Source organism: Eretmochelys imbricata, chromosome 2 (assembly GCF_965152235.1).
Source record: "Eretmochelys imbricata isolate rEreImb1 chromosome 2, rEreImb1.hap1, whole genome shotgun sequence".
Classification (NCBI taxonomy): domain Eukaryota; kingdom Metazoa; phylum Chordata; order Testudines; family Cheloniidae; genus Eretmochelys; species Eretmochelys imbricata.
In genome coordinates, this window is record NC_135573.1 from 154,259,108 (window position 1) to 154,286,050 (window position 26,943).

The 26,943-nt window shown below is 39.1% G+C and overlaps 1 protein-coding gene across 1 annotated transcript in view; it reads right to left on the reverse strand.

Moving 5' to 3' along the window:
* Nucleotides 1-26,943, reverse strand: part of LOC144260155 (dynein axonemal heavy chain 5-like) — a 259,923-nt gene that overhangs the window by 121,285 nt on the left and 111,695 nt on the right. The window contains exons 35-45 of the mRNA XM_077808714.1: nucleotides 24,256-24,390; nucleotides 23,035-23,224; nucleotides 20,268-20,485; nucleotides 18,702-19,013; nucleotides 14,510-14,599; nucleotides 14,176-14,412; nucleotides 13,482-13,649; nucleotides 9,730-9,936; nucleotides 7,581-7,910; nucleotides 633-839; nucleotides 303-545 (exon numbers count right to left, since the gene is read on the reverse strand). Of these exons, the coding sequence (XP_077664840.1) occupies nucleotides 303-545; nucleotides 633-839; nucleotides 7,581-7,910; nucleotides 9,730-9,936; nucleotides 13,482-13,649; nucleotides 14,176-14,412; nucleotides 14,510-14,599; nucleotides 18,702-19,013; nucleotides 20,268-20,485; nucleotides 23,035-23,224; nucleotides 24,256-24,390 (2,337 nt within the window). The remainder of the gene's footprint in view (nucleotides 1-302; nucleotides 546-632; nucleotides 840-7,580; nucleotides 7,911-9,729; nucleotides 9,937-13,481; nucleotides 13,650-14,175; nucleotides 14,413-14,509; nucleotides 14,600-18,701; nucleotides 19,014-20,267; nucleotides 20,486-23,034; nucleotides 23,225-24,255; nucleotides 24,391-26,943) is intronic.

Consider the following 26,943-nt stretch of genomic DNA (forward strand, 5'->3'; position numbering starts at 1 on the left):
TTGGAGTTTCAAGGCAAGAAGAAGGAAAAGACTGGGAGCTGGAAAGTGACTGAATAACTGGTGTGAACAGAGGCAGCAGCCTGGTGGCATAAAGAGCATCCTCTATGGCTCATTTGTAAGAGATACAGGAGTTCCTCACAGAACATAGAATTGGCAGGTTTGGTCAAACTTCAATGACAATCTTGGCAGGACCATATAAAATCCATGCATCATTAAGTAAAGAGAAATCTACACAGGAAGGGCTGTATATTGGGGCACTTTCGATAATAACTATTTTTACTGTCAATCAGAGAAATAAATACCTTGAATAATACTAAGTCCATATGTGTTCCTCTGATGGTTTCATTGTACTGATGCATGAACATCTGTAATCTTTCAGCCAAGTTATCAAAGGAAGGAATAGACTCATACATTTTAGGAGCTTCTAGCTCTACCTCATCAGGTTCATCCCCAGTGGCCTCTGGGGCATCACGCAAAAAATCCACAAAGTATAATTCTTTGTGGTCATTTCCTAGTAAGTCTTGACCATGATCCTCAGAAGCAATCTACAATAAAACGTTGTATATTACCATCATCAATTATGTTTTTGGTAAGCCTCCTTCAAAATGAATACTGAACATTATTCATCTTACCTTTCTTATCATATCTTCAAACCAGCCTTTGTCATTTTGGTTGATGAACCTATCTGCAATAACACGACTGCATTCATGCTGGAAGAGAGCAGCCAAAACACTGGTGTTCTGGCAGACTTCAGCGGAAACTGTAAGAATTCCTTGCCAAATACGACTGAGATCTCGTAAATTAAAGATGTAATGAAATTTAGCTGGAGTTGGTAACATCTATAAAAGAATGTTAGATCCATTTTCAAGTAACTACTTAAGAAGCACTGAAATAGTTCTTTCATAATTATCCACGTGGTATTAAATGAACATTGCATTTTTTAAATCAACTTCAAAATTAATTTTGCACTAAAGACAGAAATTAATTCATGATATTTAGAACACAGTTAACATATGAAAGTAAAACAAGATTAGGATGATGATCAGCTCATAAATTACTTGTATGTGGGATATCAACTTCTCCAGAAATCTTCAAAGCCGCAGTAACAAGGAATGAAGGGCAGTAAGGACAGTTCAGCCAACCATGGAATGAAAGGCCTCACTAAAAACAGCTGCAATTCTTGGCCCCTCGATCCTCTCCTCCCTCTTCCCCTGATTTTGTCTCCCTCTTTTTGTTCTTTTTGAGAACATTTGTCTTGTTCACAAGCATGAGTACAAGGAGATGAAGGGAAATGCGGGGGAGGGGGAGGGGAAGAAGAGGAAGGAAATGAGGAAGGATAGGGAGGAGGAAAAAGAGCATGGAGGAAGATGAAGAGTGAGAGGAGTTCTTTAAACAAAAAACTTTAAAAGCAAAGTAGCCCCTTTTCCTCTTCTTCCAAAGACAGCTGAGGTAATGGATATCTTTAGCCTTTTTGTTTTATATTTAGCAAATTTGGAGTTCTAATAGTTCACAAACACACTTTTTTTTCTCCTGGGGTACAGTTCCCTTTGTGGAGAGTGGGGTAAATAGTGGGGGAAAGTATTTACAAATGTTTTATCCCAATTCAGAGACATGCCCCCCTTATTTTGCTTGCGTCTCACGAGCATTCATATGAGTGAAATTTTATTCAAATAAATGTTCACAAGAAGCAAATTTCAAGCTATTAACCAATATTATTTGAATTAGAAAATTAAATTAGTTTTGTGATTCGTTAAATTAATTCAGGTGGAAATGGAGTAGTTCATGACAATTTGGTCAGCCAATCAACGAGCAAAACAAATGTCATATGACTTTGGTGATCAGTCACAGATCTCAAATATCCTGATCATCAAATAATTGACTGACTACTCAATGCAAACAGATCACCAGTGATCTGTAATTCAAGATGTTTGTAGAATCTATGTGTTAAGCAATTTTGAACAATGAATAAATGTGTAAAAAATACAATTTCTTCTTAGACAATTCACTGACAGAAAAAAGGCCTATATTTGTTGAATAAATTGTTCACTATAAAAAGTTTGACTAGCTGTTCCTCTGTGTCTCTGCTGAGGCCCATATAATATGCACAGTTCCTTATCCCCTTTCCATACCCCTATTCTCCAGGCCTCAAGTCATGGTCACAATCCTACTGACCAAGGAAGTTTATGACAGCTAGAGTTGGCTGTGAATATCTGTTCAAATTCAAAAACAATCTGTGATTCAACTGGGTTTGCGGCCTTTTCATATTTAATATCTATGAATATTTGAGCACTCAAGCTTTATTAGCATAAAAACTTGAGAAAAATATTTTAAATTTTAGCATTTGCCAGAAATGAATTTTAAATTGCATTCTATATTGTAAATCTGCCATTCCCACTGTGTGTGTTAGTTAAGCTCATCATCCAGGCAAGGGACAGAAATGCCATCATGTGATGTAAGCAGCTAGCCAGCACAGCATGGATATTGCATATTCACCATGAATCATTTGCAAACAATCTGCAAACCAAAAATTATTTGCTGAAGAAATTCAAATAAATTCAAAAATTTCATAATTCATGTACAGAAAAGAGGCAAAATTTGTATGATAAGTTATTCATTGTTGATTACTTGCTCAGGTCTCCTATCATTATCTCAGAAATGCATATAAAAATACAATTTGATTACAGCTAGACTGATGGCAAGTTATGACTATTGCTTGTGATCAGCTAAGAATTACGGAGACTATTATTTTTTGTTACTCTGTTCCCACATCCCAATATTTGTCCCGCTTCTTTATTTCTTCCACCTGCAATTTTTTCAAAAAGAAAAGGAGGACTTGTGGCACCTTAGAGACTAACCAATTTATTTGAGCATGAGCTTTCGTGAGCTACAGCTCACTTCATCAGATGCATACCGTGGAAACTGCAGCAGACTTTATATATACACAGAGAATATGAAACAATACCTCCTCCCACCCCACTGTCCTGCTGGTAATAGCTTATCTAAAGTGAGTATCAGGTTAGGCCATTTCCAGCACAAATCCAGGTTTTCTCACCCTCCACCCCCCCACACAAATTCACTCTCCTGCTGGTGATAGCCCATCCAAAGTGACAACTCTTTACACAATGTGCATGATAATGAAGTTAGGCCATTTCCTGCACAAATCCAGGTTCTCTCACTCCCTCACCCCCCTCCAAAAACCCACCCCCATACACACACAGACTCACTCTCCTGCTGGTAATAGCTCATCCAAACTGACCACTCTCCAAGTTTAAAACCAAGTTAAACCAGAACATCGGGGGGGGGGGGGTAGGAAAAAACAAGAGGAAATAGGCTACCTTGCATAATGACTTAGCCACTCCCAGTCTCTATTTAATCCTAAATTAATAGTATCCAATTTGCAAATGAATTCCAATTCAGCAGTTTCTCGCTGGAGTCTGGATTTGAAGTTTCTTTGTTTTAAGATAGCGACCTTCATGTCTGTGATTGCGTGACCAGAGAGATTGAAGTGTTCTCCGACTGGTTTATGAATGTTATAATTCTTGACATCTGATTTGTGTCCATTTATTCTTTTACGTAGAGACTGTCCAGTTTGACCAATGTACATGGCAGAGGGGCATTGCTGGCACATGATGGCATAAATCACATTGGTGGATGTGCAGGTGAACGAGCCTCTGATAGTGTGGCTGATGTTATTAGGCCCTGTGATGGTGTCACCTGAATAGATATGTGGGCACAATTGGCAACGGGCTTTGTTGCAAGGATAAGTTCCTGGGTTAGTGGTTCTGTTGTGTGGTATGTGGTTGTTGGTGAGTATTTGCTTCAGGTTGCGGGGCTGTCTGTAGGCAAGGACTGGCCTGTCTCCCAAGATTTGTGAGAGTGCTGGGTCATCCTTTAGGATAGGTTGTAGATCCTTAATAATGCGTTGGAGGGGTTTTAGTTGGGGGCTGAAGGTGACGGCTAGTGGAGTTCTGTTATTTTCTTTGTTAGGCCTCTCCTGTAGTAGGTAACTTCTGGGAACTCTTCTGGCTCTATCAATCTGTTTCTTTACTTCCGCAGGTGGGTATTGTAGTTGTAAGAAAGCTTGACAGAGATCTTGTAGGTGTTTGTCTCTGTCTGAGGGGTTGGAGCAAATGCGGTTGTATCGCAGAGCTTGGCTGTAGACGATGGATCGTGTGGTGTGGTCAGGGTGAAAGCTGGAGGCATGCAGGTAGGAATAGCGGTCAGTAGGTTTCCGGTATAGGGTGGTGTTTATGTGACCATTGTTTATTAGCACTGTAGTGTCCAGGAAGTGGATCTCTTGTGTGGACTGGACCAGGCTGAGGTTGGTGGTGGGATGGAAATTGTTGAAATCATGGTGGAATTCTTCAAGGGCTTCTTTTCCATGGGTCCAGATGATGAAGATGTCATCAATATAGTGCAAGTAGAGTAGGGGCGTTAGGGGACGAGAGCTGAGGAAGCGTTGTTCTAAATCAGCCATAAAAATGTTGGCATACTGTGGGGCCATGCGGGTACCCATAGCAGTGCCGCTGATCTGAAGGTATACATTGTCCCCAAATGTGAAATAGTTATGGGTAAGGACAAAGTCACAAAGTTCAGCCACCAGGTTAGCCGTGACATTATCGGGGATAGTGTTCCTGACGGCTTGTAGTCCATCTTTGTGTGGAATGTTGGTGTAGAGGGCTTCTACATCCATAGTGGCCAGGATGGTGTTATCAGGAAGATCACCGATGGATTGAAGTTTCCTCAGGAAGTCAGTGGTGTCTCGAAGGTAGCTGGGAGTGCTGGTAGCATAGGGCCTGAGGAGGGAGTCTACATAGCCAGACAATCCTGCTGTCAGGGTGCCAATGCCTGAGATGATGGGGCGCCCAGGATTTCCAGGTTTATGGATCTTGGGTAGTAGATAGAATATCCCAGGTTGGGGTTCCAGGGGTGTGTCTGTGCGGATTTGATCTTGTGCTTTTTCAGGAAGTTTCTTGAGCAAATGCTGTAGTTGTTTTTGGTAACTCTCAGTGGGATCATAGGGTAATGGCTTGTAGAAACTCGTGTTGGAGAGCTGCCGAGCAGCCTCTTGTTCATATTCCGACCTATTCATGATGACAACAGCACCTCCTTTGTCAGCCTTTTTGATTATGATGTCAGAGTTGTTTCTGAGGCTGTGGATGGCATTGCGTTCCGCATGGCTGAGGTTATGGGGCAAGTGATGCTGCTTTTCCACAATTTCAGCCCGTGCACGTCGGCGGAAGCACTCTATGTAGAAGTCCAGTCAGCTGTTTCGACCTTCAGGAGGAGTCCACCTAGAATCCTTCTTTCTGTAGTGTTGGTAGGGAGACCTCTGTGGATTAGTATGTTGTTCAGAGGTATTTTGGAAATATTCCTTGAGTCGGAGACGTCGAAAATAGGATTCTAGGTCACCACAGAACTGTATCATGTTCGTGGGGGTGGAGGGGCAGAAGGAGAGGCCCCGAGATAGAACAGCTGCTTCTGCTGGGCTGAGAGTATAGTTGGATAGGTTAACAATACCCGCATGGCCCCACAGTATGCCAACATTTTTATGGCTGATTTAGAACAACGCTTCCTCAGCTCTCGTCCCCTAAAGCCCCTACTCTACTTGCGCTATATTGATGACATCTTCATCATCTGGACCCATGGAAAAGAAGCCCTTGAAGAATTCCACCATGATTTCAACAATTTCCATCCCACCACCAACCTCAGCCTGGTCCAGTCCACACAAGAGATCCACTTCCTGGACACTACAGTGCTAATAAACAATGGTCACATAAACACCACCCTATACCGGAAACCTACTGACCGCTATTCCTACCTGCATGCCTCCAGCTTTCACCCTGACCACACCACACGATCCATCGTCTACAGCCAAGCTCTGCGATACAACCGCATTTGCTCCAACCCCTCAGACAGAGACAAACACCTACAAGATCTCTGTCAAGCTTTCTTACAACTACAATACCCACCTGCAGAAGTAAAGAAACAGATTGATAGAGCCAGAAGAGTTCCCAGAAGTTACCTACTACAGGAGAGGCCTAACAAAGAAAATAACAGAACTCCACTAGCCGTCACCTTCAGCCCCCAACTAAAACCCCTCCAACGCATTATTAAGGATCTACAACCTATCCTAAAGGATGACCCAACACTCTCACAAATCTTGGGAGACAGGCCAGTCCTTGCCTACAGACAGCCCCGCAACCTGAAGCAAATACTCACCAACAACCACATACCACACAACAGAACCACTAACCCAGGAACTTATCCTTGCAACAAAGCCCGTTGCCAATTGTGCCCACATATCTATTCAGGGGACACCATCACAGGGCCTAATAACATCAGCCACACTATCAGAGGCTCGTTCACCTGCACATCCACCAATGTGATTTATGCCATCATGTGCCAGCAATGCCCCTCTGCCATGTACATTGGTCAAACCGGACAGTCTCTACGTAAAAGAATAAATGGACACAAATCAGATGTCAAGAATTATAACATTCATAAACCAGTCGGAGAACACTTCAATCTCTCTGGTCACGCAATCACAGACATGAAGGTCGCTATCTTAAAACAAAGAAACTTCAAATCCAGACTCCAGCGAGAAACTGCTGAATTGGAATTCATTTGCAAATTGGATACTATTAATTTAGGATTAAATAGAGACTGGGAGTGGCTAAGTCATTATGCAAGGTAGCCTATTTCCTCTTGTTTTTTCCTACCCCCCACCCCCAGATGTTCTGGTTTAACTTGGTTTTAAACTTGGAGAGTGGTCACTTTGGATGAGCTATTACCAGCAGGAGAGTGAGTCTGTGTGTGTATGGGGGTGGGTTTTTGGAGGGGGGTGAGGGAGTGAGAGAACCTGGATTTGTGCAGGAAATGGCCTAACTTCATTATCATGCACATTGTGTAAAGAGTTGTCACTTTGGATGGGCTATCACCAGCAGGAGAGTGAATTTGTGTGCGGGGGTGGAGGGTGAGAAAACCTGGATTTGTGCTGGAAATGGCCTAACCTGATACTCACTTTAGATAAGCTATTACCAGCAGGACAGTGGGGTGGGAGGAGGTATTGTTTCATATTCTCTGTGTATATATAAAGTCTGCTGCAGTTTCCACGGTATGCATCTGATGAAGTGAGCTGTAGCTCACGAAAGCTCATGCTCAAATAAATTGGTTAGTCTCTAAGGTGCCACAAGTCCTCCTTTTCTTTTTGCGAATACAGACTAACACGGCTGTTACTCTGAAACCTGCAATTTTTTGTTATTTAGAGTGTAAGCTCCCTGGAGCAGGGACTTGTATTTAATAGATGTTTGTGCACTGCCTGGTACAATGGGGGCCCACCTGCATGGCTTCCAGGAGCTACCACTAATAGTATAAAATAACAAAATAATAATATCATCCCATCAGAATCATTGTCACCATCACATTTTCCGACAGACAATAGATTCTGTGGATACTGATTATCATTACAGCAGAAATTCCACAGGTACTGTGCTATAGTAAAAAGAGACACAATTCTCCCACCTTTTCATTTTATGGTGCAAATATAGGCTTGTTAACAAAAGTCACATTCGTTTTACCTTTACTTTAGTTGCTTGCCAGACTTTTCGAGTTGTAGGTACTAATGCTGATGCCAGTTTACATATTTTGTCTGGGAAGCCTCTCTGTACACAGAAATAGCCTTCAGCTACTGTTCTAAATATTTTGTCAATAGACGAATTGGAAGGTAGGGTGCAGTTATAAACACTAAATTGACGCTTGAGGCGCTGAGGAATATCATTCCGACCTCCTCCAGGGTGAATCATGGCAGCTACAAACTGGATGTCAACCACATTAGTGAATTCTCCTGGCTTTTCCAAATTGTAGAAACCTTTCTGCTCCATCAGCTGCCTTACAATCTCATTGGTGATCTTACAGAAACATAAAGAGAATAATCAGGTATTATTTCTTGACAGTTCATCTGAATCCAAATCTCCTGCACAATAAATGAGCAAGCAAAAGAAAAAGGCACAGTACTTTGCAGTGAATCATGTTGTTTACCGAATACCATTCAGGAAAGCAACAAAAGAAAACAAATAAGTTATTCCAAATATTCTGGTCCGTTTGGCAGATGTAACTGATTACTTGTCCAGGAATTTTCAAAGCTATCTAGTAACCTCACTTATCTTTTAGAACATTAACTAGCACCTACTGTTCTTCCAAGCACCTCAGAAATGTTTATACAGGATGGTAAGTGGGACCAGCAGCTGCAGGTGCACAGGGTTGGCTGCATAGAATGGTATGTATTGTAGTCATAGTCAGGTGACCAATTGGGTTTGTCACAATGCAAGAGGGTACTGGGGACCAGGGAGAAGGAAGGTGCCTAGAAAAACTTACGCACCTCAATGTTAGGCATGGTGAGGTGCCACCCAACTCATGAGGTGCAGGTGGGTAGAGAATCAGCCTGCAGCCATATACTAGAGACATCAGGGTGGCCAGGAAGCCCAAGAAGGGACAGAGAGAGACACACACACATTCATACAGTGACTGTAACAGACACTTGATGAGTGAGTGGAAGTGGTTACTTCAGCAGCGGGGATGGTTATATAGGGGCTTTGGAAAGTGAGAGAGACAGGTTTCGGGGGCTGGATGGAAGGAGAGGGGGAGACATGATAGAACATGGGCTTTGGATGGGAAGGGGAAGGCTAAGGAGTAGTCCATGATGAATAACCTCTATTTCCAGAGGGAAAGAAAGCAGGAAACTGAGAAGAGCCTTACTTTCCAAACCAGGTCTACAAGGCTTGCAGGACCAGGCTGGGGTTCACAGTGCTACAGATTCGGAGGTACAGGCTCAGCAAGGATGCCTGCTGGCCCAATGTATGAGTGATTAAATTGAAGACAGACTTTCAGAAAGGGCAGGTATATAAAATATTCATTTATTAATTTTTGAAAACTCATGTGAATACCTAGGCACCTAAATACCTGTCTAAGCTATCGTGTTGGAATCCAGCTAGTGGTAACTGTGCTTTAAAGTCTGGATTGATCAAGAAGGAAAGATGCTTTGACTGCTTCCTGGATTCTCATGCTCCCTTTTCCTATCTAGATAAGCACAGTTGTTTCAGTAGAAAATAGAAACTACTGCTTTACTTCCCATTGCTCTCAGTACAGCCAGTTCATAAACACCACAAGTACTACAAGTAACTGGGATGAAAGGCCTAAAAGCTACAATGGTTATCAAATAGCTTAATGCTAATTCTGACCACTTTATTCTGACAATTTCTCATCAATTATGAGGAAAAATAGCACAGACGTATTTATAATCCAATAGATCACAGGGATATGTCATCCTATGCTATTTGCCCATCTAGTATTCATCACTTTTGCTATGCCTGGTTCTCCACAACCATCAGTAGTAATGATAGGAACGCTGGAACTGACAGTGCTCTGGTTGCCCATTTAAACTCTGTGTTGTCTAAATGCTGTTCAGAACAAGTCTACAGATACAGCCTATAAAACACTGTTGGCCCCTGGTACCATTGCTACAAATGGTGGGGAATTTTAGGCAAAATGCCCCATTGTTGACATGGCCTAGTATTCATTGCAAACACACCCAGCAAAAAATATGGATTTTCAGTTCTCCTTAAAATATTTACAAAGTCTTAAAAACACCACTGTATCAAGTTGGCTTCTCCTTTATGTACACATGAAGCATCTGCATTCACTCATTACTTAATGCTAACATTTTTTCACCTGATCACCCCATTCATTAATCACAGGCATGTTGATGTCATCAATAAATATGGTCATTTTCTTTCCAGCTGGAGGACCGTAGGTAGTGCCCATTCTTTTATCTATGTAGCTTTCCATACTCCTTTGGAACATATTTGGCAGAGTGGCAGAAGAGAAGTTTAAGCGCTTTGTCAGGTGAAGTTCAGGATCATATTTGCTGGTATAACCCTATAAAATAAACATGTTTTATGTAATTCAGAACTGCAGAGCACCCACAATTCTAGGTGAAGTCAATGAGAGACACTAAGCTCATCCCATCTGAAAAATCAGACATAAGGTATCTCAAGTTGGGCACCCATGGACAGAAGCAACCAAAATTACTGTCAACTTTTAAGAATCCTGGACTTACTATTTAGTTTAAAATATTAACAGAAGTTTATTTAAAACAAACATTATGAGCCTATAACCTGAAATTCAAAAAAACTCTTAATCAATGTATAGTATTAAAGTTTACAGGGTTTAACAGATGTCTTCAGTTGTTGCCACTGTTGACATAATGCAAATAAATCTTAAACTTGTTTTTTTCTGAAGGTAAAGGGGCACTTTTGTGAATGAGAAACAGGCACATCAAAGGGACTGATATTTCTCTTTCCCTGATAATACAGAGAATCTTTGTGATTGTCTGAAAGCTTTTTACCTACAAAGACCAGGGTTCACACTCGTATTATTCCTGCTACTGTTGATGATAACCTTAAGCAGTCAAGGGGGTTCAACTCTCTGCACTGCTTTACATATTTGTAACATCACCAACTGTACCAAAGGCGAAATCCACAAACCCTGAATTTAAGTGAAGTCAAGGCAGGTACATTAAGGAGGAAACTGTTTTCTGATATTTTGTTTAACAGGATAAGTCGCTACATGTGCTGCATTAAAAACCTGGGATTTTCAATTGTGTTTTTAACTGAACAGTTTTAAAAGATTCACTTTGCCTATAAGGATGAAAATACCAAACATAATTTAAATTCTTAAATTTATAACAGAGTTGAATGGAAATTCTCCAATTTCAGAACCTCAGAACAAAGAATATTTAGAGCTCTGCATTACTCTTAGTCAGATTTTATAACTATCTGATCAACAGCAGATCTAGTGGGGTACTTCAGAAAAGAAAATCAGCTACATCAGAAAGGAAAATATTTTCCATCCCCAAACAGATATTTTGATGAACAACATTAGGATCTCGATTTTGCTGACTGCCCAAAACCAGAATCTCCCTTTCAGAAGTGCTGCCTTTTAGAAGCACTTTTTTTGAAGAAGACACAAAAAGATGATGTTCCTCGAACACCATAGTTGGGTATTTGAAGAACACCACAGGCAGCTGGTTAACTGGAGCGTTTCACTGCCCATCCCTCTCCTTATGATATTAATAATAGCCTGTGTAACATTACAAATGCAAGAACAATTCAAAAGAAATCCTGTCTCATTTTTTTTAGTACAAACTTTACATGGTGAGAATAATTACAGCTCAAATAATTAATGCTCATATATATATGGAATAAATAGTTTTGACTTAAATGGGTCTTCTGAGATCTCCTGTTGCAGAAGTCATGTTGCTGAAAATCATTTCTGACATCTGTAGGACAGGAACTCTCAATGTCAAGATTATTAACTGGATTCTGGGCCTGGTTCTCCACTCTACTACACCAGTGTAAATAAGACTTTCTACTCTTAGAAGAGTAGAACTCCCAACAACTACTACTATAATAAAGGTTTCAGAGTAACAGCCGTGTTAGTCTGTATTCGCAAAAAGGAAAGGAGTACTTGTGGCACCTTAGAGACTAACCAATTTATTTGAGCATGAGCTTTTGTGAGCTACAGCTCACTTGCTGTAGCTCACGAAAGCTCATGCTCAAATAAATTGGTTAGTCTCTAAGGTGCCACAAGTACTCCTTTCCTTTTCACTATAATAAAGGTTGTAAACCAGACTCCATTTTAACCATCACCATGTATTCACACACAAAGCTTCTCCAAATTTTCAGTTAAACTCCTGAAATTTTCCATTTCAAAAAGATGCTTGGGGATTTTTGTTTTGTTTTTTTATGAAAGCAGTTGCACATATCTGGCAATTCCTGAACACAAGGAATTCCTTTCTATAAAGTGCAGGTAATGAGCAGGGCCAGCTCTACAGTTTTTGCCGCCCCACGCAGTGAAAAAACTGCCGCTGCAGACAGCAAAAGGAAGAAGCTAGCTCAGTGGTTTGAGCATTGGCCTGCTAAACCCAGGGTTGTGAGTTCAGTCCTCAAGGGGGCCATTTAGGGATCTGGGGCAAACATTGGGGACTGGTCCTGCTTTGAGCAGGGGGTTGGACTAGATGATCTCCTGAGGTCCCTTCCAACCTTGATATTCTATGATTCTAAGCTGCCCCCGACTTGCCGCCGTGGTGGGCGGGACAGAGGAGCTGCTGCCAAATTGCCACCGCGGCCGGAGGAACTGCCACCGCTTTCCAACTGCCGCCCCAAGCACCTGCTTGGAATGCTGGTGCCTGGAGCTGGCCCTGGTAATGAGTAAAGTAAAGGAGGAGGAGGAGGATCACTTGGAGAGGCAGTTTGCTATAATCCTTAATATGAAATGAGACTGAATGGATCTTGGTGCTTTTTAAAATTATGCCTCCCTCTGTGAAGGGATATTCTTTTTCTGTTTAGAATAGATAAGAGGTAAGTCACTCCTTGGAATAAGTTCTAAGTATTTTTAGGGAGGGGAGAGGCAGCTGAAGGCTGGAGATTGTTAGCATCTGGCTGAATTCCAGTATGTAGGCTATCAGGACCAACATCCATACCACTCCCCTTCATGCAGCTAAAAGAGTTTTCCCAGCTGGTGCCAGGAACAGAAGTTGACATTATATTGGCACGCATGGAGGCACCAACAGCTGAACTGAAAAAGTAGTATTAATTGCTACTGGTGTCAGTACAAACCACTTGAAGATGGGTCTTAAAATTCACATTCCAGGGGAAGCAGATTATCTAGAGGGTGCGCTGGTGTTTAATCTATAATTTGGGAGTAGATCTTTTCTTCTAGTCTTTGGGTTCTTATATAGTAAGCTATTAAATTTTGTACCTGGACCATGAGACTAACTAGGGGCATTTTATAAATGAAAAAAAAACCACGCATTGAGTACTTTAAGAGTAATTCTTGTAGCATTCCCCCTGTGGAGAAAAGTACAATAAGTAGTTTTCTATTAGCCAATGAAGAGGGCAGATAAGAACTATTAGACTTGGCCTCTGAAAAATCTCCAAGTGAAGAAAGAAGTTTTTATTTCTGTCCTTCTTAGCTTCTGAAAAAGTCTTTGCAATGTGGACTAGTAGTGTTGGGGTAAAGGATCAAAAGGATAGTACATGCATATGTCACAGAAAGAGCATGGAGAGAAACATAAGAAATGCTCCAGCCAGAGGCAGTGTGTTAGCAAGCTCTCTAATCTAGCTTTTCATGAAAAATCCGGAGACAGCACCTGAAAAAAGGTGACTTGCCTAACAATTATGTCATGGTCCTATGATCATCACTAGCAAAATGATAAATAGTATTATGTATCCTTTTCTGAACTACAATTTGTGTGTATTGGGCAAAATGTCTCAATGGGAATTGCTGTAATTTAATGTGGTGGGCATTTAATCATATTTTCTAACCTGCCCATTTCAGTGTAACACATGCGCTCAGGTCAATTATTTTTGTACCAGTGCTGAACTCTGAAGATGGGAAGATTTTTTTTCTGTTCTATGTACCTTAACCATAACTGTTTTTGCTGTTCCCTGCTCTCCAATAAGTAGAACTGCTTTCCCCTGCTTCATGATAGTGTCCATTAGAAAATCTGTTCGGACATTGTCTACATTTGGAACTAGGATGGAAGTATATTCTGGCACTGACTCTTTAGGATAAACATATTCAGGTACCTGAAATAGAAATAATATAAACAATAGGTTAGACATTTTCTTCAGAACCATAAGGGCACTGCATGTGAACACAAAACCAATACACTATTTCAAAAGTATTTTTTCTTGAAAGCAGAGTGTTCGCTAGCATTTAGTCAGTAGGCTGCCCTCCTTTCCTGAATGGGGTGTAAGACTAATGGAGTATTTTCACTGCCCCCAGCCCGATTATCCATTTTATAGACTACTTTGGTCTTTGCTGGGGGAATTTAATTATATTATGGTGACAGGCACTGGAGAAAGCTAAGACAGGATTTTTTTTTCCTGTTTCATTCCCAAACTATTTCCATTGTCTGTTCTCAATCTCTGACCCAAAATACTTGTGGTGAGAGAAAAATTCCTTCAAAAAAAGAATCTTATGGTCATTTATTAGGCATAATTTTCCAAACTAAATTACAAGTTTTAGTGAGTAAAAAACAATGTTTTTCTTGTCAAATATATTTATCAGGCTTACTCAAAAGAATGAACTAGTATATTACTGCATACCAACCCTCTTTGACCAGTGCTCCCACTGACCACAATCACTAATACCAAACTCAAACATGGTTTCCTCTCCATTCACGGCTGGGAGTTCCAGCGTTGTAGAATGATTCTGTAAGAACAGTTCCATTTTCACTCTGTCATCCAATTCCAGAAGAGCTCCTACTGACCACATTATAGCAAAAACAAACAAGCGAGCTAGATGCTCTTGGCTGGGCTGCTTCTCATTTCTGTCTGCCAATAAACCCTGTAAAAAAGACACAATGTGTAACCATTGCCTGCTCTGAACTATATCCAGGCACAAATAACAGAATAAGATACAGATAACCTGATGTCATAGCTACCTGTAGGAGGTCAATAGCTTGTTTGATGTACATGCATTCTAAAACTGGCATTTTTGGTGTCACAGCAGTGAAAACAAAATCAATCAAATCCTGCAAAGGAAAACATTATGTTCATCTGAGTATAAAGAAACCCATTTTAAAAACTCATAAATCAGTGCCATGATTTATTTTTAATATAAGTGTTCAATTGCTTTATTCTGTGACTTAAATACATTTCACTTCAATTTCTGAGAGTACGAATATTCAGATTTAAAACATGAAAAGTCACTATTAGCAAACATCCTAAATAGGTAACTTTGATGTATCATAGTGAGTGAAATTATTCATAATGGCTACATAAAGCAATATTCAAAAGGAGCGATTCAAAAAGTGTTCTTGAGTTACATTGCGGATCTGCCATATATGTTGTGCACATTTACTGTTGCCTTTTTTTTGGTTGGAAGACAGCAACACAAAGCTTGCCATAACGATACATACATTAGACCATCTCCTTCTTTCTTGAGTATGATTCTCCTCTCACACATGCTGGTTTTTCACTAATATAACTGCAATGAGGTCCTTGGTTCAAACTGATGTGAGAGGATAATCAGGGCTATAGTTTCTAATGCACTTCAAATAAATTTCTATTACTATATTTTAAATGCTTTCAATACATTGGAAGAAAATAGGTTGCAAGCTCCAGGAAGATAATTTAAATGAGTTTATCATTTATTTGGATATTTTCTTTAGACATGGAGGAACTGGAGAAATAATAAGAGGAAATGAAAAAAGTATATAAAAATATTAATGGTATTGAGAAGTTAGATCAGAAACTTCTGTTTTCCCTGTCTCAGAACACAAGAACAAGGGGACATTCAATTAAATTAAAAGGTGGCAAGTTCAAAACTGATAAAAGGAAAAAAAAATTTCTCAAGATGTGTAGACTGTGGAACTCTCTGCCACAATAATTGAGCAAGATTCAAAAAAGGCTTGGACATTTATATTAATAACAAAAATAGCCAGAGTCATAATAGTTAATGTTAACAAAAATTTTGGATGGGAGATTAAACTTCATGCTCCAAGGCTAATGCTATTCTTCAACTGTTAGAGATCAGGATGAGATCTAATGTGGGGACCAGATTATCTCCCATCTGTCTATTGCAGTACTTTTACAAGTTCCTTTGAAGCACCTGTTTCTGGCCACTGTCAGAGATAGGACACTGGATTAGATGAACCTTAGCTCTGATCCAAGATGACAATTGCTCTTTATCGAATTGTACAAGAAAATGATAAAGCTCAAGTTGCCTACATCAAAGCAACAACAGATTTTACAGCTTTATATTCTCTGACAAAAAGGACCAATGCCACTAACTGAGCATCCTCTTTGTAGGATTCCTCTGATTACTTCAGTCTCCAGAAACTTCCCCAGATGCTTACCTCTTGCAAAAAAGCAACTCTATCAGTTATAGGAGGCTGTATAACTCAGGGAGAGGAAATGTGCATGTAGAGCTTAGTGTTAGGATTTTAGATGTGGACAGTAAAGTTTAATATTTTGAAGCCACTTCTGAGGGTCACAGTAACCTGACTGAAAAAGCTCCTATGGAAAAAAGAGACCTCAAAGATAGTCCTGATTCTATTGAAAATAGGTTTTTGTGAGTTTATTCTTCTCTTTTCTTTTGGTCTTTATATCACATTTTATATAGAAAGCTGAACTTCTGTAATTGTGTATATTTTATAAATGAGTAAATAGATACATTTTCCCCAAAGTTTCATAATGATGTGTAATCTTCTTCACTTCCTGTCCTAAACTGTTGTCCACCACTGCTGTTTGCTATTAAACAGCTGCTGCAATTCCACACCACATGTGTTCAGTAGTGGGTGAAGTGGTTCTTGCACAGCAAAGTGTTTTGGGATCCTTTGATAATGAAAGTAAATTTAAAATATTGGTATTATTTTTGGTCTCTTAACAGAATGTTATCATGACAAGAATTATAACAATATTTACCTTGACAGTCCCTTTACATTATGGCTTAGTACAAATTGTCAGGACATCTGTGCCAGACAAAATAATATGGCAACTCTGATTCACAGTTCTTGTTTCTGATTAGGAACTGGCCCTGAGATTTCATTCATGGATCATGTTTACCTTATATACTGATTTTTAATGCTGTATAATCAAAGAACTGATTGTTCCTTGTAAACGAACTATAAATACTGCATTTGATCTCTCACCTAATTCAGAGCCAAATTTAGTTCAATTCGCATTGATTTAAGTGGTTTTGCACAAGTGGTAATTGAAGACAGATTCTGTCCCTTCTGTAGCATTATCAACACTGTTCTACTACGTTACTTACTTATAAGCTATCATCTCTGTATTTTTATCGATACTGGGTCTAATGTGAGTAATCCTGTATTTGAAGTTTGAATACTGCTGTTAGTACACTTTATTTTATGAAGTTCTCTTGTATAGTTTACTTATCCAATTTTTTATATACTGAAAAAAGTAAGAAGAGAAAAAGAAGCCATCTGTATATGGAATCAGTATTATCTCCATCTGTAAAATCAGCGTTATCGCTCACATTATTTGAGAAGCAAAGCTAGCTCATTAAAAATGAAAGGAGAACTGACAGTCTGACAACTTTGGTTTACATTTGGATAGTTCCAAATACAGCCTTCAGCATGGAAAAAACTTTATATTTCACTGCTTTTCCATCTCTCAGGCGAATAAAATACACTTTTTTTCTGAAAAATGTCACTCTTATGCATTCAGAACAAGATTCAGCATAAAATATAAAAGAAGATCATGGGATGGAAACAGTAAATTGACCCAAATATACATTATTTTGGAAGCATATTTTAAAAATTCATTATAAAAATTACCTTTCTTACCGCTGCAGGAAATATTAAGTCTGAGCATTACTTTTTGGAGGTTACAGCAAAATGAATGTAATGCCAGAAGTGGGTTTCAATGTAAATGGGAAGGAACTAAGATGAAATGTTTCTATGAGAAGTCATTTGTTAACATTCTAGCTATTGTAATAGTATATTAGTCATTGCTTTTGTCATATTTATAAACAAATTTTTTACAATGACAGGTCAAAAGGCCAGCACAAGAAAAACCTCACTTGTAGACTCCAACAAAAATGAAAAAGGTGGGGAAAAAACAACTATGGAATCTGAGGTAAATGAACAGGGAGAATTGGCAAAAGAGACAGTTAATGGGAAAGGAAAGGAAAGGAAAGATAGGTTTCAGTTGTGCTACTACAGGTGGCAACTAAAGAAATGAGAAGAAAATTACAAAGGCAAAAAGAATACACAGCATTAACTTTCAGTAGTAATGTTTTATGAAGAAAAATTAAGTTTCAGTTGCATCAGAGATTGTCTATTACATGTAAGACTAATATACATCCACCACTGTGTAGGGCTGTCCCTGGTGATTAATGAAAACTCTGTCAATTCTCAGCCTTTGCCTCATTCATGAATATCTTGCAGAGGGTTACATAGCATTTTGTACTTGTAGTATGGAAGGATAAGACATTCTGGATTTTCCTTCTGGTCTTTTTGGATTCAGCATGATTTAGCCTAATAATTTATTAAAGAGATGCTATGTCAAAAGTATCATGCACACAAGTCTTAACTTAAAAGTGCATGGTGCTACAGAATATACACTTCATGGATCAAATGCACCCCTGCTGTAACTGAAGTTAACAGAGCTTCAATAAGGATGAATTTAGCCTGATTTTTTTCTTATTTATTTAAATATAACACAAACAAAAAAGCCCATTTAGACCCTCCTGAGCACTCTAGTGATAATTAAAATACCTAAAACAATGTTAGTCACCAAGCAGCATAAATTAATTCTGCCAGCCAGCAGCATAAAATAATCAAATGGAGATAATAATTTATCTCCAACCAGCCAACAGATTAAAAAAATAAAAACAAAGGGAAAAGCTCTCCCACCACTCAAATTAGTGGCCATATTATCCACCTAATATCGTTTCATTTAGATTACGTTAGCTATTGTTATAGGCCCTTTCTTTGTCCGCATTATGTCTTGTGGTTATCCTTCATGTCAGTTCTTTATTTTATTAAATAAATAAATGGGATAAACAACTGAAGTAGAATTTAGGAAAAATAATGCTAATTTATCCAGATGTGTTAAATAAGCAGATTGCAATTCATTTTAATTTGTAGCAAGTATTGGCCTTAATACCTGAAATACACTGTTAAAGCTGTTCCATAGGACATCAGAGTGTGTAGCAGGCAAAGTTTGCAGCCAAGCCTTTAAAATAGGCCTCCAATCTAACACTGAGGAACTCATGAAGACCATCCCATTACGAGATACTGTTGCTGGGGAAGCATTGTCAATGTTATGGGGCTCAAAAACAATCTTGCAGTTTGGGGACATTGGAATACGATCTCCATTAGCCAAAGTAAGGGTCTTGTTATCATCTAGAACGGAGTTCAGATTTTCAATCCATATTGCATCCACAGGACCATCCAAAACTATCCATATGTGTTCTCCCTAAAACATACATGTGCAAGTGTAAATACTATGATCAAAAATATAGTTTTTTTAACACAGGAGAATACATTACTTTATATAATATTGACTTACAAATTATCTGATCTGGTGCTGAATGCTTTATTATTAATCATAATATTTCCTTTTTTTCCTTATTTACCCAGTGATTTGAAATCTCACTTCATTACTGTGTGTCATACCAAAGATTTTTTGATCAAAGTGACAAAAAGTTAACTTCAGTTGTTATATACAGAGAGATGTTGCTTTCCCCTGTGACAGCCATATGGCCTGATCCTGTTCCCACAGAAGCGGGTGAAAACAATTTCCATTAACTTCAGTGAGAACAGGAGCAGGCCTACAATCCCTTAACAGATGATACCTAATTCTTTCATATCAACCTTTCACATTTTCCAAGGCCTAAATAAAACACAATGCAACCTTCATAACATATATGGCTCTGTGGCAGCACTGTTGGCAGGTCTGAGGAGAGAGAAGAGAAATCAGTATGCAACATTTTTCAACTGAGGCTATAACTACATTGCTCCAATATAATTACTGATCTGGAGTGGCGTGGATGTAAAACATGGGTGGGAGAGATTCCCCCACTTTGTCTCTATATTAAACCACTGAAAATCTTTGTATGGGAGTTGAAAAGAATGGAAGAACTAAAGGTTTACAGAAGATGAAAGAGGAAATAAAACCCTACAGAGCTCACTGATCCAGCCCCAGAACCTCAAGTCTGTGCTTAAGGAGGTGAGTGTTCTCTGGCATGTACTTCAGAGTAACCCTGTATACATTCCTAAATGCTCAGGGCTTGTCTTCACTTCCAGGGATATTGCAGTGGATGTCAATTTAGCGGGTCTAGTGAAGACCCACTAAATCAATGGCAGAACACTCTCCGGTCAACTCTAGTACTCCAGCTCCATGAGAAGATTAAGGTGAGTCGACCAGAGAGCATCTCCCATAGACGCAGCGCAGTGAAGACACCGAGGCAAGCTGACCTAAGCTACATCGACTCCATCTACATTATTCATGTAGCTGGAGTAGCGTAACTTAGGTCGACTTACCGCAGTAGTGAAGACAAGCCCTCAGACACAAACAACAACTAAAATATTATATTTTCAAATTTGATTTGATCAAAACAGACCCTTCATGTAAATGAAGCACTGAAAGGGATGTGTTGCTTTGTAATAATATCTTACAGAAACAGTATTACATGCTATTATTGGCTGTCAGAACACAATATCCAGTTACCTTCTTTGCTTTTAAAGTTTTTCTCCATAAAGTAGAGAAAATGCCATCTGTCCAATCATTTGTAGCAACATCCAGAGTACCAAACATCTGGGAAGCTGTAATTGCCTTTGGGTTCATCCTCATCTCTTTATGAGGAGTGCCACAGTCTGTCATGGCTTTCATCAAGATATTAATGCATTTTGTCTTTCCTGAACCAGTCGGACCCAGAGTCATCATACCTTAAAATAACATAAACTTGTTTTAAATAAAATGCCAAAATGTCAGACACCAATTTAATGATGCATTACATAAGAAACTTGTTTTTTTTAAATCAAAACTAAATTTAAAAAAGATGTTTTTCATTCCACTTTCTTGATGTTGACTGAAATTAATTTTTTAAATGTTTTATTAAAGCCTTTCATAAATGCCTGATTTATTCTGCTAGGCAAGCCAATGTGGCTCTCTATCCTCCCGTAGGCAGTTCTGTTCCTTTTTCTAACTGGAAAACACAGCTGTCTTTCGATGTTCATATGAGGTGACACTCAATTGATTGGTGGTAAACAAAAACAATCATTTTTAAATATCTTTTACAAGAAAGAGTTGTTCCAAGTGATATACAAAACTGAACATTTCTTCCTGGAGACAAGGAACAAAAACATACACTTGCATAAACCAGGAAGACATTTTTGATATATTTTTCTTAGTAACAGACAAACTTGTTACTTCATCAGTTTATACTCATGTTGCCAACTGAGTTCTTAAACAATAAATTAAAATTAGGCTATAGCTGATCCTATTCAGTTACTTTATATTAATTCAAAAAAGCTGTTTGCCAAGAAACAATGACATAGTTTGAAAGCAGATGGGAGATTCAGACTGAGATTTTCAAAGTCACCTAGAGATTTGGATGCCCGTTTCCCATTAATTGTAATGGAAATTGGACATCGAAATCCCATAGGTGACTTTGAAAATCTTGGATGCAAAGTTATGGAGGGATTTAGTAGCATAGAGCTTCTGACCAACATTATGGACCCAAGCATGCGTAATGCAGAGTGACTGTGACTCCCTCTAAAAGGAATAGGAGTTGTATGTGTTCAATATCTCATAGGAGGTGCTCAGAACTGTGCAGGATCCAGCCCTACATTAGGAACATAAGATCTGAGCCAAACCCATTCCAGTTAGAGAGAGACTCTCCACTGAATCCAATGAGCTTTGGATTAGGCCCATAATGCAGAGCATGCCTCTAGGATCTGCGCACAGAGGGGACTCTAAACATACACAGATCTCCCTCTCTCCCTGTAGAAGAGAACAATTACAGCACTCTGCAGCACTCTTACCATTTCACTCTGGGTCCCCTGGAGAGCTCTCATAGATCTGAAGATCCAGGAGTGGTGAGGGTATTGGGAGGAACTGGAGCTAAGGGAATGTGCACTGTCTGCCCTCCAATTTATAAAATTAACGGTGGAAAGTTAATACAGGTAAAGGTGATGTTAACTTTTCAGTGGTGCCTCTCTGCCTTGGCAACCACCTAAAAGGAGTATTACTAGGCCAAACATCTGCAAGGGAGTCTCTGACAGCAGATCTCACAGCTTCCTTTGGAGCTGCACTGCCAGGGAGCTGGGCCAGAGTTTCAGGGGCCCAGACCCAATATGGAGGCACTGAACAGCAGACCCTCTGCTCTCAAGGGATCTTGGGGATCTGTGTGGATCTCAGGGGAATTGTGGTGTTTGCGGGTGAATGTTCAGTTTCTTGCAGTTGGACACAAATCCCACACTCCAAGAGTAAAATTCAAAGGAAATTCTACAAGGGGAACCTTGAAGTTTCCCTGGCCCTCACATTGGTATTGCCCCTAGAGGGTATTATATTAGCCTCAGAATTTCATTCTGCATTAGACCAATGAATCAAAAAGAAATATTATTAGCCATAACATTATTCAGCTCTTTAGTTTAACCAGACATAATATGTGAACTGACTTTCTGAGACAGTAAAGACCACAGATTTAAATATGCTTTTGTGAAGAAAGATCTCCTTTTATTTGTTCTAAATGCACCAGGGTATTAGTTTAAGCTAGAGACCCCTGATTTGTGCACTATGGGAAAGCATAAAAAGGATCATCCTTTACAAATCCCTTCATAAATCTTGAGAAATTTAATCAGAGTCCCTTTATCTCTTTTCCTTTCCAGGCTAAGTAATTCTGGTGTTTGCAATCTCCCATCATTTGTAAATCTGGCTGTACCACTGTCTTTGTTACCCTTCTATGGACTGTGTCAATTTCTATTCTATCTTTCTTCAACTGAAGAGATCAGCATTGAACAGAGAAGTTCTAATGGTGTTTGGAAGTACAACAGGCATGTGATAGTACCCATTACAGTTAAGGATTCAAGACAGTTCATTTGCAACCTCTTCACTTTAACATGGTCATAACTATAGGAAACATTCACCTTTTGAGCTGAAAAGAGCCATGATTAGTCTCTGCCTGAATTTGACTTTTTTCAGAATATTGAGCAAAATCAGCTGTTTCTGAGTTTGGCGAGAAGATTTCCCATAAAAAGACATACCATAGCACAGCTAAATTGTCAATATTATGAGGACAAGGTGGGCTCTTTGTTTATGATAAAAATTATTCTTAACAATTTTCTCATAAAAATATCCATATGAGGCTTTAAAAACGACATCTGTTTAGTTTCAAAATACATTATTAAAGAAAAAAATCTACAATTTGTAGAAAACAAATATAAAAGCCTTTACTGCTATAATAGAGTATGAAACCCTCATTTGGCATGCTAACCATGTCGGACTCGCTGAGTTTCATACAGCTGAATAAGCTTAAGAATCCAGGGAGGATGATGAATAAGCCCTGCTTTCTCTGTCTCTTTCCGAATGGCCGACTCCAGTTCAGGATACCCAACCTTATCAAGAGTAATTCCAGGGAACAGGTCATTAATCAGACTCATAAATAAAGCTTCATCTTCATCTACCTGTCAATTAAAAAGTAGGGAAAAAAAACAATTATTTATTCTTTGAAAATAATTATTATTGTAATTACAATCTGCAAGAATATGTTATTTAAATGACAGTAGTAAAATAGATCTCTTTTCTAAAACAAACGTGAAAATTATGAGTGGATTTATGCTATTAAAATGACTTTCAAGCAATTTAGCCATAGATAGGAATTTCTAAATTACATATTAACTTAAAATGTATGTGAATGTTTAAATTTTAGTACAATTCTTGTAAATCTCTCCATCCATTAGTCCTTTAGACAAACAGGCTAGATTTCCCCTTACTTCTTCTCTTGAAGTCTAATTTTTTTCCTATGTAAATCATTATAATATAGACTGTGGTTTAAAAATGTGCATGAATTAGCAAGACAGTTAATTGTGAATCTGGTGTTTGTGTACTTTAACAGAGGTTACACATAGTATATAATCTTCCCACTACAGCAAAATGGAAAAAACGAAGAATTCTTTGGATAGAAGAGGGTAATGGTGGAAGAGAATAGAGTAGATAAGTATTCTTTAGCTGCTTCAAAACAGCTCACTCACTATAAGTCATTCTGGTTGTTATGATGTCTGAAAAGGCAGATGGCCAAGAATTAGTGTAAATTGAAATTCTGGATTACTAGGGATCTAAAATGACAGATGAAATGTTAATTCAATGTGCTCTTTTTCCCTCTCTCTTTTGTTTGCTCTCCTTTCCATTCCATATAAAAGTAATTTAAAAATCAGGCTAGATTTTCCTCTCAGATCTTATAGGATTTCTTCTTATTATTTCCTCATTTGAAGTCTTTGATTGCTGGGAGGGGAGGGGGGAGAGTTGTCCTCTCTTCATAAAAAGGAAAAAATGGGTTCAGAGCCCCATCACTTTGATATGCCAGACATTAAAAGAGAAGTAGTATCATTGCCAACGGATGTAGCCTACTGCTGAGAAAATAAACTTTATTTCATACTAACATGTAATAAATACATTTTTAAAAAGCGTTTTGTGAAGGTAATCAATGTTATGATACCAGCTTGGAGAGGTTCATGTCCCGTAGAACTCTCATCACTACTGTTTTCTCTGGCTCATTGGGATTGGATCTTTTTACTGCTCCAAGAGTTCTTAAGACAGATAAAATATTTCTTAATCCAAAATCATAGTGAACCTTAAAACAAAGCATGAACACAATTAGTACTGTAGAAGTTAAGCACTTTAAAATTATGGCAAAGGCTGGAAACGAAATGCATTTAAGAAGTAGCCTATCAATAAAATTTCACAGTTCTTCATCCTCACAAAAAGAGTAAAGGTTTTGTTGGTGTCAGATCCTATAAATAATTTTCATTGTTGTATCTCCAGTTATAACAAACACAATTACATTTACTTAACCTTAAAGTTGTAACACAAAGCTACAGCAAATAAAATCAAAGGTTCTATTCTTAACACTCTGTGTGATGCCCAGGATTTGACACACATATGGCACTGTAAGGAAAATCACCCATTTTCTGCGTAGAGCCCTCGACAATAGGTAGATTCTACCAGACAGACTCAGGAGTGCGTATCCTGATTTTTTATTGCCTAATTTTGGGACTGACACACACGCACACAAGTATTTGCAAGCTTCTCAGCTGTGCAAGTAGCTGAAAGCTGTGACTCCTGCCTCGCTGTAGAATGAACATCCAAGGAAAACAATGGCCTGCCAATGAAAGCCTTCTTCCTCTTCATCAAAAGATTCAGCCTTGCAGCCACAAACTGTTGTGATGCTGAAGGGTTGAGAGCTCGTGCAAATCACAGTTCTGGATAAATCATGTGCTTTAAACTGCTGTGAAGCAAGTTGGACTTACTTTAGTGATAGGATGGAATAACTATCCTACATACTCATTTAGGGCAGAACAGAGTTGCTCTCACAAGCTGCCAAATATTCTTGGCTCTCCATGGGAAACATGCCTGACCCAATCTTCTACCAAGTGTGCTGCCACTCCTTTGCTCGGCAATGAAGTATTACAGCAATACCAACACTGCGGTTACAAATGCTCACTTTCATAACTTCAGGTGAAAGGTGATACAGAATGGCAAATTATTACCATTTTACTATTATTTCAGGGGAAAGGAAGTACAAAATTAACTGCAAATGTCGACCCAGAGGAGCAGAGACGGGCAAAAAGAAGCAACTACAGGGGGGAGGAAGAAGTGCAGAGTAATTCTAAACACAAAAGAGGAAATGCTGAAAGATCATTTCTTATCCAATAACATCTTTTTGAAGGCCCAGCATCTCCACTAGTCCTGACTGCTCAGTGCGGGCCTCTGCTGGAATTCTGGGGGCTACTGAACTGCTGCAACCATGAAAACTGTGCCCCTCAGGCCACACCTCTTCCTCTTGGTGTACACTTGAGTATTTTCACAACTGTGTAAATAGATTCAAGCATTAGCAACCACACCTAATTATATTCTTTGTAACTTTAAACAAAGCTTTAAACAATTAACTGTAAACTGTGTTCAAACATGGTACAATGTCCCTCCTTCCTCTGGGTGGGATGAACTACAGCAGATGCAATTTCTAAAAAGGAAATTTTCAGATAAGAAGTTTGCCATTCTAAGGGAAGGGATCTCCTCTTCTTCTCACAGCTGAGAAATCATAGCAATAAATAAAGAATAAGGAGGGAGAGAGAGAGAAAAGAAAGATTATTAGCTAGATTAGAATATCTCCTCTCTTGAAATACTTCAGAGTTCATCTGGGAACCACTACATGGAGCAACTTTCTCCTGAAGGACGCATCTTCAGAGGAATGTATGCCAAGTCTGTAGTGCTTACAGAAAGAGCTGAATGTCCACAGCTCTGCCTTGTGTATTTTTTCTGATGTGGCCATACCTCTGTCTGCCCAGAAGATGGCTGTAGATCTAACTGTGGGAGCTGTTGTTTTCTCTGGGATGGGCTGATCTGGTGACATATAAGAGTGTCTGATGCATTCCTTTATACGTTTGGCTACTTTGAGGTCTTGTGTAATTTGCATTTAAAGTGAACTACCACAAACAGTCACATGATTTTTCTTAGCGCTTATATAGGTTTTATGTATATTAGGACTGCCTTATGTTCAACCAGACTGTGCAAAGGTGATGTTCTGTCATAGACAGGATTAGTGCAAAAAGATGGTAGAATAATTTCCTGTGAAGGATGACGACACCTTAATGGTGAAGTCTGGTATAGTGCTCATAATTCGTCTGTCTTGGTGAAATGTTCAGCAGAGTTGTGAGGTAGACAGGGCCGATATTTCTGATACTCTCCATGCTAGGTGACTGAAGAAATGATTATCTTATCGAACTTGCAGAAATGCTGTCAGAATCATCAGAAAATAGATAGAAAAACTAGGTAGAGACTTTGGGCCAGATGCTCTGGTACACTCTGGCTGCTCCGTACCACTCTAGTGATACAAAATGATCTTAAGCCTGGCTTAATCAGTCTGCTATTTTTACAATTGCATTGCATCTCTGGAATGTCAGAAAGCAGCTGGAGCTTACTGGCAATTTTGTTCTTCTCCTTTTCATCCCAAAACATCTTTACAGACAGAGGGAGCTGTTACTCTTGCTGTTCACTCCTGTCCCTGTCTTGTTCCTCCATTAAGCCCAGTTTGGTCATGACCCTGCACACAATGTCCCATCATCTAGTCAGTGGTCAGCCTCTAGGTCAGACTGACCTTGGGTGTGTTTGCATTACAGGGAGTCCT